Source organism: Salmo salar, chromosome ssa05 (genome assembly GCF_905237065.1).
Source record: "Salmo salar chromosome ssa05, Ssal_v3.1, whole genome shotgun sequence".
Lineage (NCBI taxonomy): Eukaryota > Metazoa > Chordata > Actinopteri > Salmoniformes > Salmonidae > Salmo > Salmo salar.
In genome coordinates this window covers 30,549,303-30,565,272 of record NC_059446.1, presented here as the reverse complement: position 1 = coordinate 30,565,272, position 15,970 = coordinate 30,549,303, and the positions used below count along the sequence as shown (strand labels likewise).

The 15,970-nt window shown below is 41.4% G+C and overlaps 1 protein-coding gene across 4 annotated transcripts; it reads left to right on the top strand.

Moving 5' to 3' along the window:
- Positions 1 to 344: 344 nt before the first annotated feature.
- LOC106604594 (T-cell leukemia homeobox protein 1) lies at positions 345 to 13,028 on the top strand. 4 transcript variants are annotated; one of them, XM_014199383.2, is made up of 5 exons: positions 346 to 1,459; positions 8,963 to 9,181; positions 9,601 to 9,835; positions 11,560 to 11,740; positions 12,156 to 13,028. In XM_014199383.2, the coding sequence occupies exons 1-5, from the start codon at positions 988 to 990 to the stop codon at positions 12,222 to 12,224; spliced, it is 1,176 nt and encodes a 391-aa protein (XP_014054858.1). In that variant the 5' UTR covers positions 346 to 987; the 3' UTR covers positions 12,225 to 13,028. The 4 variants fall into 4 exon arrangements, with proteins under 4 accessions (XP_014054861.1, XP_014054858.1, XP_014054857.1 ...); XM_014199382.2 differs by having other exon boundaries at positions 347 to 1,459; positions 9,598 to 9,835; XM_014199385.2 differs by having other exon boundaries at positions 348 to 1,459; positions 9,598 to 9,835; positions 12,304 to 13,028.
- The last annotated feature ends 2,942 nt before the right edge of the window (positions 13,029 to 15,970 follow it).

Sequence of the window (15,970 nt, the reverse complement as noted above, 5' to 3'; positions counted from 1 at the left end):
GGTAAATGAGTTGAAATTCTGAGTTAGGCTATTTGACTGCTATCAGGGCAATAAACAGGGATGTAAAAATCCATAGGTACATAGCAATTAAACATAGTTCCATCATGTATGACAGTCCATATCTATTAGGCAGTTGTTCATGTCATCTTTTTATAGTGGGATTAAAGTTGGTGATAGCCTATGTAGCCTAATTAAACACAGTTATACATTTGTTAGACTGTACACTATATGTCACACAGCACCGTACAACTTGGACTGCTACTGGAAATTGGCTGCGGGTTCTTTAAGAGAAGGGAGCAGGCTACAAAACATTGTCTAACTGGAAATGCGGGGGCCAATGGATGACCGAATGGCAAGATTTAGGCAGAAGGGGTGTCTCAGCTGTTGAAATCACTTCAAGACGCACTGTAACAGAGCAATCTTTTCCAATTAATACTCATGTTTAGCACAGTTAACACTTCATTTTGCTACATCTTTTGATACGAAGAGGTTGAGTCGCCAATGCCCTCTGCTTTTGGACATGTCGTAATAATAATGCCAGAACAGAGCACCAGTATCCTCTTCAAAGGAACTTGGGAATTCCTCAAATTGCGGATTTGGCTGTAAGTAGTCCGGCTAACTATTTTACATGACCAATAGGCTATTAATCTATATCGATTACTGTGATATGTGCAAGCAAATATGTTAAAGGACATACTACAATGTGATGGATATGCATTTTAAGACTCCCAATCTATCCCGATGGATTATTAACATTGCATTTTAGCCTACTCCGTGTCTATGTCTTCGGGACAGATAATGGCAACGCTTCGGTCGGTGTGGGTCGCACACTGCTCAAGGAAGTATCTTTAGGCTAAAAAACCCGAACACATACGTGGGTATCATTTATGAGCCTGATACTGCGACAACACGGAAAACAAATATATAGCATACTTTTTTTTTTAATCAACATATGAGTCGTTTTGAGACGCTAATATCAATACAGCAATGGAGAACACTGGACTTGAAGAGGTTAACCAGACACACCAGCAGCACGAGCCCATCAGCTTTGGAATAGACCAGATACTGAACAGCACTGACCCGTCCAGCAGCTGCATGCTGCCCAACCGAACCAGCGACACGGATTACACGAACGTTTACACCAATGGCTATAACAGCGTCTATAACCCGGCCTGCTCCATGGCGGCTGGGCTCGCTGGTTCCTATAACGTGAATATGAACATGAATGTGAGCATGAACATGAACGTTAACGTAAACGGAGGAAACGCCGGTGGTGTTATCAGGGTACCAGCTCACAGACCCATGCCACCGAATCCGCATCCGCCACCTCCTAGCCATCCGCCTTGCCTCGCGGCTTGCATCCCCTCAGTGACTTCAATGACAAGTATGGGAAATGCGGCCAACTTCACCTTCCCGTGGATGGAGAGCAGTAGAAGATTCGCGAAGGACAGACTCACTGGTAAGATTCACCTAAACTTCTGAACATTTATGTTTATGTAGACTACAATTTTGTCACAAAATGGGACTATTGCTTCATGGATTTCTTCATAGGCATATTAAATATTTTCCAGTGGAAAGGAGGTTCAAACTTAAATGGAATTCATATAACGGCCACCTTTAATTGTTGTTTGACAGTTTAACCCACATCCTTAAAGTTATGGCATATGCCCAGGATTTTGTTTTTAGCATCTTGACTTTGTCAGTTAAGAAGGCATGGTAGCCAATTTTGTGACAGACTCATTTATCAAATCATATGTGCGACTGGGCATATGGCATGAGGAATTCGATTTTACATCAAGGCCTGTCTATATCATATTAGTTCATTTAAAAGGCAAGTGAATACTTGCAGGTATTGTTAATAAAATATGTTATGTACATTTGTATAATTATATGGGTATAATGTCAACCGTTAAGATTGCGGCTTTCAATCCATATGCATGGAGGGGATAACGTTGATAAATCCCCTCGTCATCCTAATCAAATGAATAGCTCACCATACAAAATGGATGACGTGATTTGAAGAGATGACTGTTTTTCCAAATGCAGAACACCTGATTTATTTCTGAATATAAAATTCACCATTCAACACCATCCAAATGTGGTTTAATAATAGCAACATCAGTGTCAATAGGCTATAATAAAACATAATAGGTTAACTGTTGTCTGTGAGTATTGTTTTTGTTTATAGGCTATTATTATTGCTTATTGTAACAGTCTAATAACAATATAACACTTTACTATAATAAAAACAATTAAAACCAACCGTTTTCTAGCGGTGTTATCATTATTACGTTTACTTTTTGAGGCATAGTAGCTCATTCTTAGTCATTGCGGCAAACAGGCCTATAGCTTCGTCCAATAATAGAATCTAAATGTAGCGATTCAGTCTACGGCAAGTCATTGAGGATGCAGTCCTGCAGGTGGGCTACCTAGATCATTTTGTCTGGACTCTACTGGGCTATTTATAGGCCTGTAGTTGTGTATACAGCCAACTAAATAGAGAGAAGATAGCAACACCGTCACTATCAACACCTGACAAGCATGTTCTTTTTTTTGTGTTTAGCATACACGGGTTTATTTGACATTTCCCTTTCCGCGTTGTATATCATGCCAATAAATGCAAAGCATCAACGCAATTCGTGTCCTAGGTCTATTGAATAAACGCTGTCTTATTTTAATATAACTATATTCAACACAGTGTTGAACAATTATCCAGTCTTACGTCCAGCCTAACTGACCCATTGAAAGAAAATAAAAAAGGGAAAAAGAATTGTGACAAATTCTTTACAAACTTTGAAGTATGACATCTAAACATTTAGCGTACGGCCGGACAGTTTATTTCGCCCATAAACCATTGAATTGACTTTGCATCTTCACCATTGGGCTGTCAAGGTAAATTGGATAATATTGCAAATGCTTCACGTAAACTTGTAAACGCTTCTATATCTCTATGACATTGGCAGGTGTAATTAATGATCTATATCATTTACAAAAAGAAGAATTAATCCAAGTATGGTGGCTGTGATTGTGAATAGAGGACCTACTGTATAGGCCTGCAGGTCCGGAATCATTTGACCAACGTTTTTCTCGCATTTTAGGATATTGGAAAAGTGGCAATTTCTCAAAAAGTAGGCCTAGCAAAAGCACGACAGATCAAAATATGTTATGCTTATGTCATAATCCCTTTTCACATAGGCTCTGGTGTTTTCGATTAGCCAATAGAGAAAGGCGTAACACTAAGGGTTGCATGGGCCATGATAGGCCTATTACATGATAGGCCTACTGTTTCACATTTCATTTCATTTTAGTATTATAGAAAGGGCAGAAAGGGATAGTAGTAACGTATAACTTCTGTGCAAATGAAAACTTAATTCGACGGGCTGGCAGTTCGATGGCCTGCTTCTGGCCTGTATATTTTAGGCTACAATGACCATAACCTTACCCCCACTCGGCCGAGATATTCGTTTTTCTGGCATGACGTCACCACCATGAAGATGGAAATGAAAACCATTATGTATTGGCCCGCATTAAATATTAACAATGATGTGCTTTCTTAATTAATTATTTAAACCAGAGAACGATATGTCAACTGTAAAATATCTTATGTAAATATGCTTATCAATTGTATTCATAGTCACAACGGGCCACTTGTTTCATTTGGTTTATCTTTGGTGTTGGTTATAGCCTCATCTTCATCCATCCACCAACAAGACGTTCCTTTTAAGTGATCACTTTTTGTTATCATTGGTGATCACCATTGAGACAAAGGCCTGTCTTTTGAGATTTATTGAAAGTGCTGAAAATAGGATATTACAGTGTAGCCATTTGTCAACATTGTTTGAGACATTTATTTTTTTAAATACACTCCCATCGATTTTCATTTGAGTTAATACTTTTTTATTGTAGCATAAGGGGCAAATTGTATTTCCACATTTAAAAATAATAAACATTGTAAGAAATATGCTATAAAATGTAACTCTTAGTTGCCGGATGGACTTAGCTCAGCAGTCAGCGCCTGTCTGTTCGGTTGGCTTAACCTAAATTCATATCTCAAACCGTAAAGCGTTTCTTTGGATGGTTGAAATAATTCCCCCTCATATTGGATTGCAACGCTGAATTTCACCGCAAGTGTCAAAGCAAGTGAAACAGCGAACAGGCCTACGATTGGAGATGTGATATTCACAACAGACCGGACATACTGTATCTGAACATATTGGAAGGCGCGGAAAGGGAATACCACATGTTTCTATGTTGATTGACTTCTTGGCAGTTTTCAGGTTTAATGAAGCAGAGAAGTGCATAAACTGATTTGTCCCCTCAAGTCAATAAACAAAGTTGTTCATATGGCTCTAAATTCTGGAGAAATGGGCAACTAGGATACTTCAAATCGAAATGTATTGCCATGAAGACTTGTAAAATATTCTAAAATACACACTATAATCTTAAAGTAATGTAACTGTAATTTAATGAATGGCGTCCATACCGGCAATAATCAATGTATTTTGAGATTTTAGCATTAGGACACCGATTAGTGTTTATAGTAAAAACATTATATAGCCTACCATAAAATACATTAATGCCATGTAATTACACAACCACTAACAGATACTACAGTTGCAATTGCAATGTATAATACGAAGTGATTACATTGTACCTGCTTGCTGTACCTGTGTAAGGTCCCATAATGGCCATTGAGGTAAGACTATGGCTATACATCTCATTGCACTAATATAACAGTGTTTTATCTTTGTCAGAAATAATGATCTTCCCCGCAAATACATTTATTTAAAGATGGCGGCAGTAATGGTGATATTGATGCTGAAAGCTGGACAGTTTTCTCGGGAAGTTGCTTCTTTTCTCAGCCAGTGTTGCATGGGCAAGTGGCTCTGTTTTGCCTCATAGTGTAATAAATAGAAATATGCTCATGTTATATTTCAATATCCCTGTTAGAATCCTTTATATATATTTATTAGATTGCTACACAGGTAATATCCGCAGTGGGGAAGAGAGGCGCTGTCACAGAAATGTGTTATTAGGTATAAGTGGTTTTATTATGGGCCCATATTCTCTAAGGTATAATTTTTTTTTATAGCTTATGCTAAATCATATTACCCAGGCATCAGATTTAGTATTCTTCACCATTTCCGTCGTCATCCCTTAGAGCAAAATACATTAGAACAATTCCTGCAATGTGTTCTTAAAAATGTTCTATTCAACATTCAAGTGAAAATAAAATACAACTATTGAATGAAATGAAATACATAACACGATTTCTCTGGTTTGTGAAACTCAGTGACCTTGAGACTTTGAGGGAAATCTGGTCTACCACTCTCTCCATATTTGGTCTTGCCCAGTTATGGGAAATTACAGTATATCTTCAATGAATAACATTATTGTGGTAATTGTGTGTGCATGCATAAACATTCGGACAACACCTTATTGATGTCCTTTGCAATACGGGCTGATTATTAAACGCAATCACATCACATTATAATGACTATTACTGGAAAGAGGCTGAGGGCTAAATTTAACTAACTGCCTTGTTCCATAAAGGTCTGCAGGTTTTGATGACAGACAGGTGTGTTCTGGGCTCTTGGCACACTGCTGTATCTAGTGGGATATTACCACACACTCGGCTCTTCATTTGGAAGCTGGTCATAAATAGGGACATCACAGACAAACTCGAATAAAAACCTATGGCATGATGTCTTTTGTTCTACTGTGACATGAATCAGTCAATCATCATCCATAGGAATATTGTTACATTTCAAATGGTTTAATTGTTTATTCAGAAAATCTTATGTCAGAATTCAAGTTAGGTTGAAGGTGCCCTTTAGCAAGTTTGACTGGATGGCAGTCTGTTTGCGTGTTACTCTTCGGGTTGCATGTGAACGTGCTTGTATGTGCCTGGTCCATTAGCTGGTCCACAGATGGCCTGAAATAGAAGTCTAATGTGGTATTATCTGTACCCAGACCTGCATGTTGAGCCTGGAGCAGACATGCTTGCTCCAAATGTGTGACCTATTCATTTCTATCCTCAGGCAAAGAAGGGTTGGACCCTCTCTAGATTAAAAATACTTTTTCAAAAGTCAATACTTGCAGTCAATGTTTACAATTATATTACAAATGTACCCAATTTACATTTTCAAATATATATTTTTTAATCATGTGTGAGTCATTTATTGTTTGCCATTTATGTTTATAACTAATCAGAGAGGTTGAGAGTGATTTGAAATGATTGTTGAGTGCATTATGTGGCTTGTGTTTCATTTGTGTTTCATCTCATCTCCAAAGTGCCTCAGTGGAAAATGAATTTAGATTGTTCACACTGAATCCAGGTTACTACATTCTCAACACAGTAGCATTGGTCCCCCAGGGCACCTATGGAGATGTTTTATATGCAGTTTGGCTGCTGGTGAGCTCTCAGACAGAACTAGACCAATAAACATACTGTAAGACAACAGCAAACAGCTTGTGAGGAACAAGAAAGCCTGCTCCCGATTCCCTTCGACAGAAACGTCTGTTTTACATGTTATGGATGTAGATGAGTATAGGACTTGAAAGGGCTGTCACGCCCTGACCTTAGAGAGCCTTTTTTATTCTCTATTTTGTTAGGTCAGGGTGTGACTTTGGTGGGCATATCTATGTTTCTATTTCTTTGTTGGCCTAGTATGGTTCCCAATCAGAGGCAGCTGTTTATCGTTGACTCTGATTGGGGATCATACTTAGGCAGCCCTTTTTCCCACCTGTGATTGTGGGATCTTGTTTTTGTGTAGTGCCTGTGAACACGCCATTACTTTACGTTTCGTTTGTGTCTGTATTTGTTTTGGTGAGTTTCATTTATTAAATCATGTGGAACTCTACGCACGCTGCACCTTGGTCTCATTCCAGCAATGGACGTAACAGAAGATCCCACCACCAAGTGACCAAGCAGCGTGCCCAGGAGTGGAGGACATCCTGGACCTGGGAGGAGGTAATGGCAGGGGACAAGACCCTGCCATGGAAGCAGGCGGAGGCAGTGAGAGAGGAACGGCGACGAGACCAGGAATCAAGTAGACGACGGAAACCCGAGAGGCAGCCTCAAACATTTTTTTGGGGGGGCACACGGGGTGGCGAGCGGAGCAAACTTGGGAACAAGAACTAATTCCCTGTAATTACGATGAGTTGGTCATGGTTCAGATACCATGCCTTGCGGAGATACGCAATGTGTCTCCGGTGCGCATCCACAGCCCGGTGCGTTCTGTGCCAGCTCCTCGCACTTGCCGTGCGAAAGTGAGCATCCAGCCAGGACGGGTTGTGCCGGCTCAGCGCTCCTGGTCTCCAGTATGCCTCCTCGGTCCAGGATATCCTGCACCGGCTCTACGCACGGTGTCGCCAGTGCGCCTTCACAGCCCAGTGCGTCCTGTGCCAGCGCCCCACACGTGCCGGGCTAAAGTGAGCATCCAGCCAGGATGGGTTGTGCCAGCTCTACGCTCCAGACCTCCAGTGCGCCTCCACGGCCCAGTATATCCTGTGCCTGCTCCATGCACCCGGCCTCCAGTGCGTCTCTCCAGCCTGGTATGCCCTGTGCCTGCTCCACACACCTAGCCTCCAGTGCGTCTCCCCAGTCTGGTACGCCCTGTGCCGGCTCCACGCACGAAGCCTCCAGTGATGATCCATGGCCCGAAGACTCCAGTGATGATCCATGGCCCGAAGCCTCCAGTGGTGATCCATGGCCCGAAGCCTTCAGTGGTGATCCATGGCCTGAAGCCTCCAGTGGTGATCCATGGCACGAAGCCTCCAGTGATGATCCATGGCCCGACGCCTCCAGTGATGATCCATGGCCCAATGCCTCCAGTGGGGATCCATGGCCCGAAGCCTCCAGTGGTGATCCATGGCCCAAAGCCTCCAGTGATGATCCATGGCCCGAAGCCTCCAGTGATGAGCCAACGCCCGGAGCCTTCAGCGACGGTCTGCAGTCCAGAGCCTCCGGCGACGGTCAGCAGTCCGGAGCCTCCGGCGACGGTCGGCAGTTCGGAGCCTCCGGCGACGATCTGCTGTCCGGAGCCCCTGGCGACGATTCACGGTCCGGTTCCACGGAAGTGGGGGGAGCCTCAAGCAGAGCGGGGTCTGCGTCCCGCACCGGAGCCTCCACCGAGAGGAGATGCCCACCCGGACCCTCCCCTATAGGTTCAAGTTTGCAGCCGGAGTCTGCACCTTTTGGGGTGGGGGGGGTGTACTGTCACGCCCTGACCTTAGAGAGCCTTTTTTATTCTCTATTTTGTTAGGTCAGGGTATGACTTGGGTGGGCATATCTATGTTTCTATTTCTTTGTTGGCCTATTTCTTTGTATGGTTCCCAATCAGAGGCAGCTGTTTATCGTTGTCTCTGATTGGGGATCATACTTAGGCAGCCCTTTTTCCCACCTGTGATTGTGGGATCTTATTTTTGTGTAGTGCCTGTGAGCACACCATTACTTTACGTTTCGTTTGCTTCTGTATTTGTTTTGGTGAGTTTCATTTATTAAATCATGTGGAACTCTACGCACGCTGCGCCTTGGTCCATTTCTAATGACGAGCGTAACAAGGGCTCTATATCCAAACATATTATATTACATTTGTGAATGTTCTGTTTACTCATGCCTGACACAATAGACAATATGGTATAAATAATTTACCATAAAATGCTTGAGATGGGTACTTTTCTTTTGTATTAGATTTTAATTAGTAAAAAAGTAAACAAATGTAGCTTGTACATATCACCTAAGTTACTATGTAGAACTGGATAGGTTAGAAAGCCTACTGTAAGGAACTGGCATCAAACCAAATGTGATACTTTCGGCCTAACCTATCAGCTGAAGGCACTTATTGTACTAAATGACAATCCCCACTGAGATAAAAGCAATGAGAGGGTACTTCCTGAGTACCCGCACCTGCCCCTCACAGCTCCACATGGGTCCCTGACTGTGTCTCCCTTTCTTTAGCGGAGCAGGCAGAGGACAGACAAGCAGGAGACCCCAGTGGGAGGCCAGGAGCCCCCCCGGCCCTGCCAGGCCTCTGCCCTCTCCCCAAGGGGGACATCGGCAGGGTCCCTACCTGGAGCTCTATGGAGACATTAGCCAAACACTATTACCCTGAACTCGCTCACCTGCGAGACACTGGCCCACTTGCAGACTATCCCTTTCGAAAGGGTACTTGTCCAGGTGAGTCACTTCCCTGGTCTTCTTTTAAATGTGCCTTTCATCTTGGCCTGGTTGGTTTTCTCCTTGTTTCCATCAGGGGTGTTAAAATACCAAAATGCTTAGGTCCATAGGACAAAACTCTATGTACCGTTTGTACTATATGCGTTAGATATGAGAAAAACATGAATATAGGACCTTTTTTACCTTGTAATCATATTACATTAAATGTTGGCTAATTCCTGGTAAAAAAAAGATACATGCTGGAATATTGAGTTGAATTAGGGAAGGACAACAAAATCCCCCATAAAATATAGACTGGTGATCATGCATACTAAATCTGTGGCAAAGGTATAATATGTCAGAGTATAATATGTCTTGCTTGACCAAGGTTTGTCTCTGAAAAATGAACATAGTCTCTCTCTCTCGCTCTCTCTCAGCAGCCCTTTCGCCCTTCTCCGTGACCCGGCGCATCGGCCACCCCTATCAGAACCGGACACCACCCAAGAGAAAAAAGCCCCGTACCTCGTTCAGCCGAGTGCAGATCTGCGAGCTGGAGAAACGCTTTCACCGGCAGAAATACCTGGCGTCAGCGGAGCGCGCCACCCTGGCCAAGGCCCTGAAGATGACGGACGCACAGGTCAAAACCTGGTTCCAGAACAGGAGGACAAAATGGCGGTAGGGGCCCATTACAGCAACACATTACAGCAACACATTACAGCAACAAACTTCTAGACATTCTTCAACACTTTCAGTGTTAAAGCATTATTTATTGTTCCTTTTATGACATTCATTATTTCAAGAAAGGCGATATTCTTTATCAAAACTGCTGTCCATTGTACTTGCTGCATTATGATTTAAGCATTATGATACATTAGACCGAAGCATTATGATACATTAGACTGAAGCATTATGATACATTAGACTGAAGCATTATGATACATTAGACTGAAGAATTATGATACATTAGACTGAAGAATTATGATACATTACTGAAGAATTATGATACATTAGACTGATGCGGGAAGTGACACAAAGTAACAACTGTGCATCCATTTAAATATGGTATGTGAATTGCTTTGCTTGTGGTGAGCAAGCTTTTGTGATGTGTTATATGAATATACTATATTCCTGTGGTTGATAATGTGCCTGGCCCATTTTTTTGTTGTGACAGTGAAACACCTTTTTTTGCTTAGCTTAGCTCCTACTTGTTTTTAGAGGCCAATTCCCTTGACCAAGCACAATTAGCCCTGTTCTTAAAAGGCTTTCTGGAAAGGTGCTGTCCAAAGCAATACTGACCCACTAGTCTGAATAGTTGAGTGCATTGTCCATGGCGGAAACTCTTCCCCTAATTCACTCAAACTGTTGTTTATGGTCATATGAAATAAATGAGTGGACTATCAAATTATAATACCTTGCCTTTATTTAACCTTGATGTCAAACAAGGACCTAAAGGGAATGAATGTAGAAGTAGTTCTTGTATATCTGAGTCATCTTGACTCACAGACTCTGGCACACGTTGCATTAAAATGTGTCCTGTGATCAGATCTGGTGGACCTTCACCTGATAGGGGAAAAGCTGGCACACGACACATTTTAATACCAGGTGTAAGAGTAAAGCCTGAGATCCTATTTCAATAGGTATTTGTATGTAAGGTGTCGACACAGGGCCATGTTTTCTATAGAAAACATCAAGATATGTTTTAAGGACAATTAAATGTAATGGTACAGTTTGTATCTTAGTGATCAGTTACATCTCTGTTGAATTCTGAAATTCAAAACACAGATGAAAAAAAGAACGACTAGATGGCGTATCATGAATAACCAGGGAATTGGCTAACTCACTTTCCTGATTTCTGAGCTAGTTTTGGTGTGATTATGATATTTCCCCATAGTGTGTAGATAGGATGTGCATGAAGGATGTATTTGTGGGACGGCTACGCTAGTAACAAGCATATGATCAAATGAACAGCAACAAAATCGGATTAGGATAATGTAGTTAGCAATAACGTGTGGCTAATGAAAGGAGGATGGTGTGTATGAAACAGTATTTTAGAGGTGTTTTTCTGACCCTGTTGCACATGCAGGCCTAACAATCACATGTAAATACATACAGTATAATATCCATGTGAGAATGACATACATCATTCTTTTCATGAGAATTAAATAATGGTAATCCAAAGGAAATAAGGGTAAAAAATAATTAAGTAAAACTAATCAGGGTATCCATTTTTTTTAAATGTAGTTATTTTTAACGGTACAGTATCACTTTTTGGTGGACTGAATAATTGTATTTCAGGAAGTATCTGGCTTTTTGCTTTTGAAGGTAGTATTTATGGTGACATACTGTATGAATATTTAGGCACTGTTTTGAAAATGCCCTTTTCCCCACTGTGGAACCAGGAGACAGACAGCCGAGGAGCGCGAGGCAGAGAGACAGCAGGCCAACCGTCTGATGCTGCAGCTCCAACAGGAGGCCTTTCAGAAGACCCTGAGCCAGCCCCTGCAGCAGGACCCCCTCTGCCTGCACAACTCCTCCTTGTACGCCTTACAGAACCTACAGCCCTGGGCGGAGGACAACAAGGTGACCTCCGTCACCTCCCTGGCATCTGTGGTCTGAAAGTTTGTGTGTGTGTGTGTGTGTGTGTGTGTGTTTGTGTGTGTTTGTGTTTGTGTTTGTGCGTAATTCATAATAAGAATATAATAGTAATATTGATGATTTTTCTAAGGGAAAATGTGGGTGGGCCATTTGTTGGGGAGTGACCACTCATATCTAGATGGATGCATATGAGGAGCCTGAGGCCTTAACATTCAAATGTATTTTATGTAAAGACTGTTGCATTGTGGGATTGTACAATAATATATTTTGGATGATTAAAATTGACATTATATCCTTATTTAATGTGCATACCAACTGCCATTAAGGACAAGGAGGAAACCTATAGGATATGACGTTTTGTCTATGTATTTCTTTACAAACCACGTATTCTCTTTTATAGATCATATGTGGACTTCTTGGCATGGACAGACATACGTTTAGTTCCACTGAAATGGACAATGATCAATGAGTCTACTAAGTTTTTTTTTCAGACCTGATTCTGTCAAGTCATTTTCCTACCTTACACTAGATTTTCACTCTCCCTTCAGCTGTCTGTCTAAACAAAGGACGAAGCGAAATCCTCACTACCAGACAACTAACAGACACATCGGTAGATGCCTACCATCAAGACTGTCCTGTTGCCAACAGGGAGCACTGACTCTCAGCCATACGGCAACAAAACTGGATCCCATTCCTTTGCTTTTGACTTTGTACAATGTAGTAATGCATGTTTCAAATATTTCTGTGTGCACTTGGAATTGCCGTTGCAGTCACCAGCCTTCCAGGTGGATCCTTTCCCTGGCTGCAGTTTGCAAGTGGTATCTCTTCGAGGATTACTCATAAGGTGTTTTACACCTTTTAAGGTGTTTTATATTAAATGATATCATGACTTTTTGAAAAGATGATCAACATTGGAAGCCTCTCTTTTGTTGTTGTTCTTTCACCAGAAAGGTTAACTGCATCATTTCACGCAATCACACAGTTTCACACGTTTTCATACCTCCTAAAGTAAGTGTCCTCTAATCTATCAAAATGATGTTGTTGACTATGCCACACTTATTGGAATCTTTCAGTGTTTCTCATTCATTCCAATATTCCATCCTTATGACAATTTCATCTCCACAGCCAAACCAGCAGGCCATGTTTCACATAACACCAGAAAAGGTTCAACGTTTTGCATAGAGTGCTGTTATCAGTAAAGTGAGAGTTACAATATATACGTTTTATTACAACAATGTTTTTTTTTGTTGAGACTGCTTGGATGCTAATGATGCACATAAAGTCCGAATCCAACAATTAACTTAACGCAGCGAATTCTCTGGGAAACGAGGCCCAGGTGGGATGTCTTCTGAACAGTTTGTTCTAAAAGCCTAGACCTTGGGGGTCTGTGATCCACAAATATCCATGTCTGCCTAGAGACATTGGACAGTTGTCAACTTCCATTATCATCCATGTCAAGTCAAAACAAAAATGTCCTATCTGGAAGTACAACACACTGCTAATCTAGATAGATCTCTAGGGTGGGGCATTTTATAACTGCAGTTTTCTTGGTTGTAAATGAGGCTTCACTCTCTCTACCTGACGTAGATCACAGATGGTTGCCTTCACCGGGTAGTAGTGCTATTCCATTGTGTAGTGTTCCCTTGTTGTACTGTTTACAAAAAAGCCCAGAAAACACCCCCTGGAACTCAACGTTAGAATCCTGGAAAAATCTCATATTCAACCACATCCATTTTCTGGTGATATCAACAGCATCAGTCAACCCAAGTTGGAGGATCTCCATAGTTCAAAACAACTGTCTGCCACCCTTTCTGCACGGAGACTGCGTGTTTTGTCGGTTTAGAGGGTGTCTCGCCTGGTTGAGATCCTGTCAATTGCAGGCAGTTGTCCAGGTGACGCCTACTCAACCCCCATTTCCTCTGCCCAGACCGTGGGCCTCTTTCATCCTGCTGTCTCAGATGCCATAAAGACGTGACTTGGCCCATTTTACAAAAATACCTCATCCTTACTGTTTTCAAAATCGTGCATTGTGTTTTGCTACAGGTGCTTAAAAACTTTTTTTCCCAAAGCTGAGTATGTTTTTTTACCCTTTCCACCAAAGAGCCTTACCCGTAGCCAATAAAATGTCACCACACAAGAACAAGAGCAAGAGGTTCAAAGTACATCAGAATTCCTATCAGGTACTCTGTTTTCAATCAGGGCACCAAAATACTACTATACATCATATGTTAGAACTGCGACTACCCTTTTCTATTAATAAAGATTCCTCTTTTCCAGTTTCTTAAAGTGTATTGAAAGCAAAAAAACTATATGGTCAGTTGTGATTTTGGATCCATTTACAGTCAAAAAGCCTATATAAAATACCTCCTTTGGATACCATACCAGCATTCACCCAACCTCTTCAGCTGCCTTTGTGCAAATGAAACCTGTGACTAGTTAAATACATAAACAAGTGGTTCACACTCAAAGAGAAGTATCGAAGACCTCTACATTTTCCAATTCATTCCAACACTCAATCTGTTGAGAGTGTGAGCAAACTAAAAGTTTTAGTTTTTTTGCCCTCTTCCTCATCCGTCAGCGGGATCCGGTATCTTTAGTAGCATGCCCCCCGCCTCAACCCTCAGTGGGGTCTGGCATCTTTAGTAGCATGTGTAGGACTTCAAAATACTTCTGAATGAATACTTCTGAATGAAGCACGGATGTTTTGTACTGAAGATTCGCTTTGGTGGGAAGAAGTCAACATACGTCAAAGATAAGCCAAAAATGCTGCCGCTGATGAAATAAACCCAGTCCATAGATCTCACAGTAGATTGGGATCTTTGTTGTTTTCCTGTTAAATAGATAGAATTGGCAAAATATTTTTTATCTTGTCCTTAACTAAATTATTAAGAATAGCCACGCAATTTAGTTCTCACTCACTGAATTAAAAATGTATTTTTATTAAACAAAATTGATTTAATATTACAAGTTGGGGTCGTCCTAAAGGTATATGTAGCTACTAAGGGCGTGTGTACAGTAAGCGTGTTGTTGTCACCAAACCAGAGACATTCTGCTGGGAGAAATAAGTAGCATTAACTTTCAGTGTTTTTAACACACAAAGACAAGCTAGTATTGTATGATATTTCACATCAAGTGGAATCTGACCTGTGGAATGGCGGAGTCGCCTTGTCGTAGTGACAGTAGTCTTTGTGGCATCAGTCCAGAGCTACCTGATCGTGGTGACTCTCATGATTCAGAGGGCGCCTGGAAGAAAAGTGTTGATTGAGTGCATGGGCCATGTATCACCTGCACAAAGGGCTCTTGAGACAAGCCAGAGCAGACTTTGCTACACAAACAAGACTTCAAACCCCAGGCTCTTTCACACATGCATGAAACACCGCCATTCCTTCTGGATGTATGATAATACGGGCATCTCTTTGAGTTAAGCTATATGTTTGATACGGGTCAGTCACCTTTAATGTGTGCTCTGTTTCTATTGAGTCGTAGCATAAATGCTTTTCACCTTGAACCTGCATAAGGTTGCGACACTAAATCTCTTTTAAAAGAGGACAGCTGACAAACCAACAATAAACACTTAATTGATGTAGAAGACACAAGCATTTCAAATCCTTTATAGGAATGAAGATACATTAGATAATGTGACGCCCAAAAATTGCTCCTGTTCTTTTGACCCACTGCAACACTTTAAGTTAGGTTGGTCTTGTACCTAGTAGAGACATTATTTTTTTGCACAACACTGAATTAACATGTTGTAGATAGTATTATTGTTTTTGCACAGCAAGTGGTTTATGTAGTTGGAGAAATAGGGACAGTTCCTTATGTCAAACACTACTCCAATACTGTGCACGGACAAAAGTAGCAATGTTATGTAGTACATCAAATAAAATTGTATTTGTCACATGCGCCGAACACAACAGTTGTAGACCTTACCATGAAATGCTTACTTACTAGCTCTTAACCAACAATGCAGGGTAAGAAAATATTTGCTAAATAAACGAAGCAAAAAAAAAGTTACACAATAAGATAACAATAATGAGGCTATATACGGGGGCTACCGGTACCGAGTCAATGTGCAGGGGTACGGGTTAGTCGAGGTAATTGAGGTCATATGTACTTGTAGGTAGGGGTAAAGTGACTGCATAGATAATAAACAGCGAGTAGCAGCAGTGTAAACTGTTCAGCAGTCTTATGGCTTGGAGGTTGAAGCTGTTAAGA

Bases quoted from the DNA above. Each gene is read 5' to 3' on its own strand.
- LOC106604594 (XM_014199382.2), top strand. From the start codon at position 988: ATGGAGAACACTGGACTTGAAGAGGTTAACCAGACACACCAGCAGCAC. The intron at 9,836-11,559 runs GTAGGGGCCCAT...CTGTGGAACCAG, and splicing joins AACAGGAGGACAAAATGGCG to GAGACAGACAGCCGAGGAGC. The intron at 11,741-12,155 runs GTGACCTCCGTC...TCTCTTTTATAG, and splicing joins CCTGGGCGGAGGACAACAAG to ATCATATGTGGACTTCTTGG.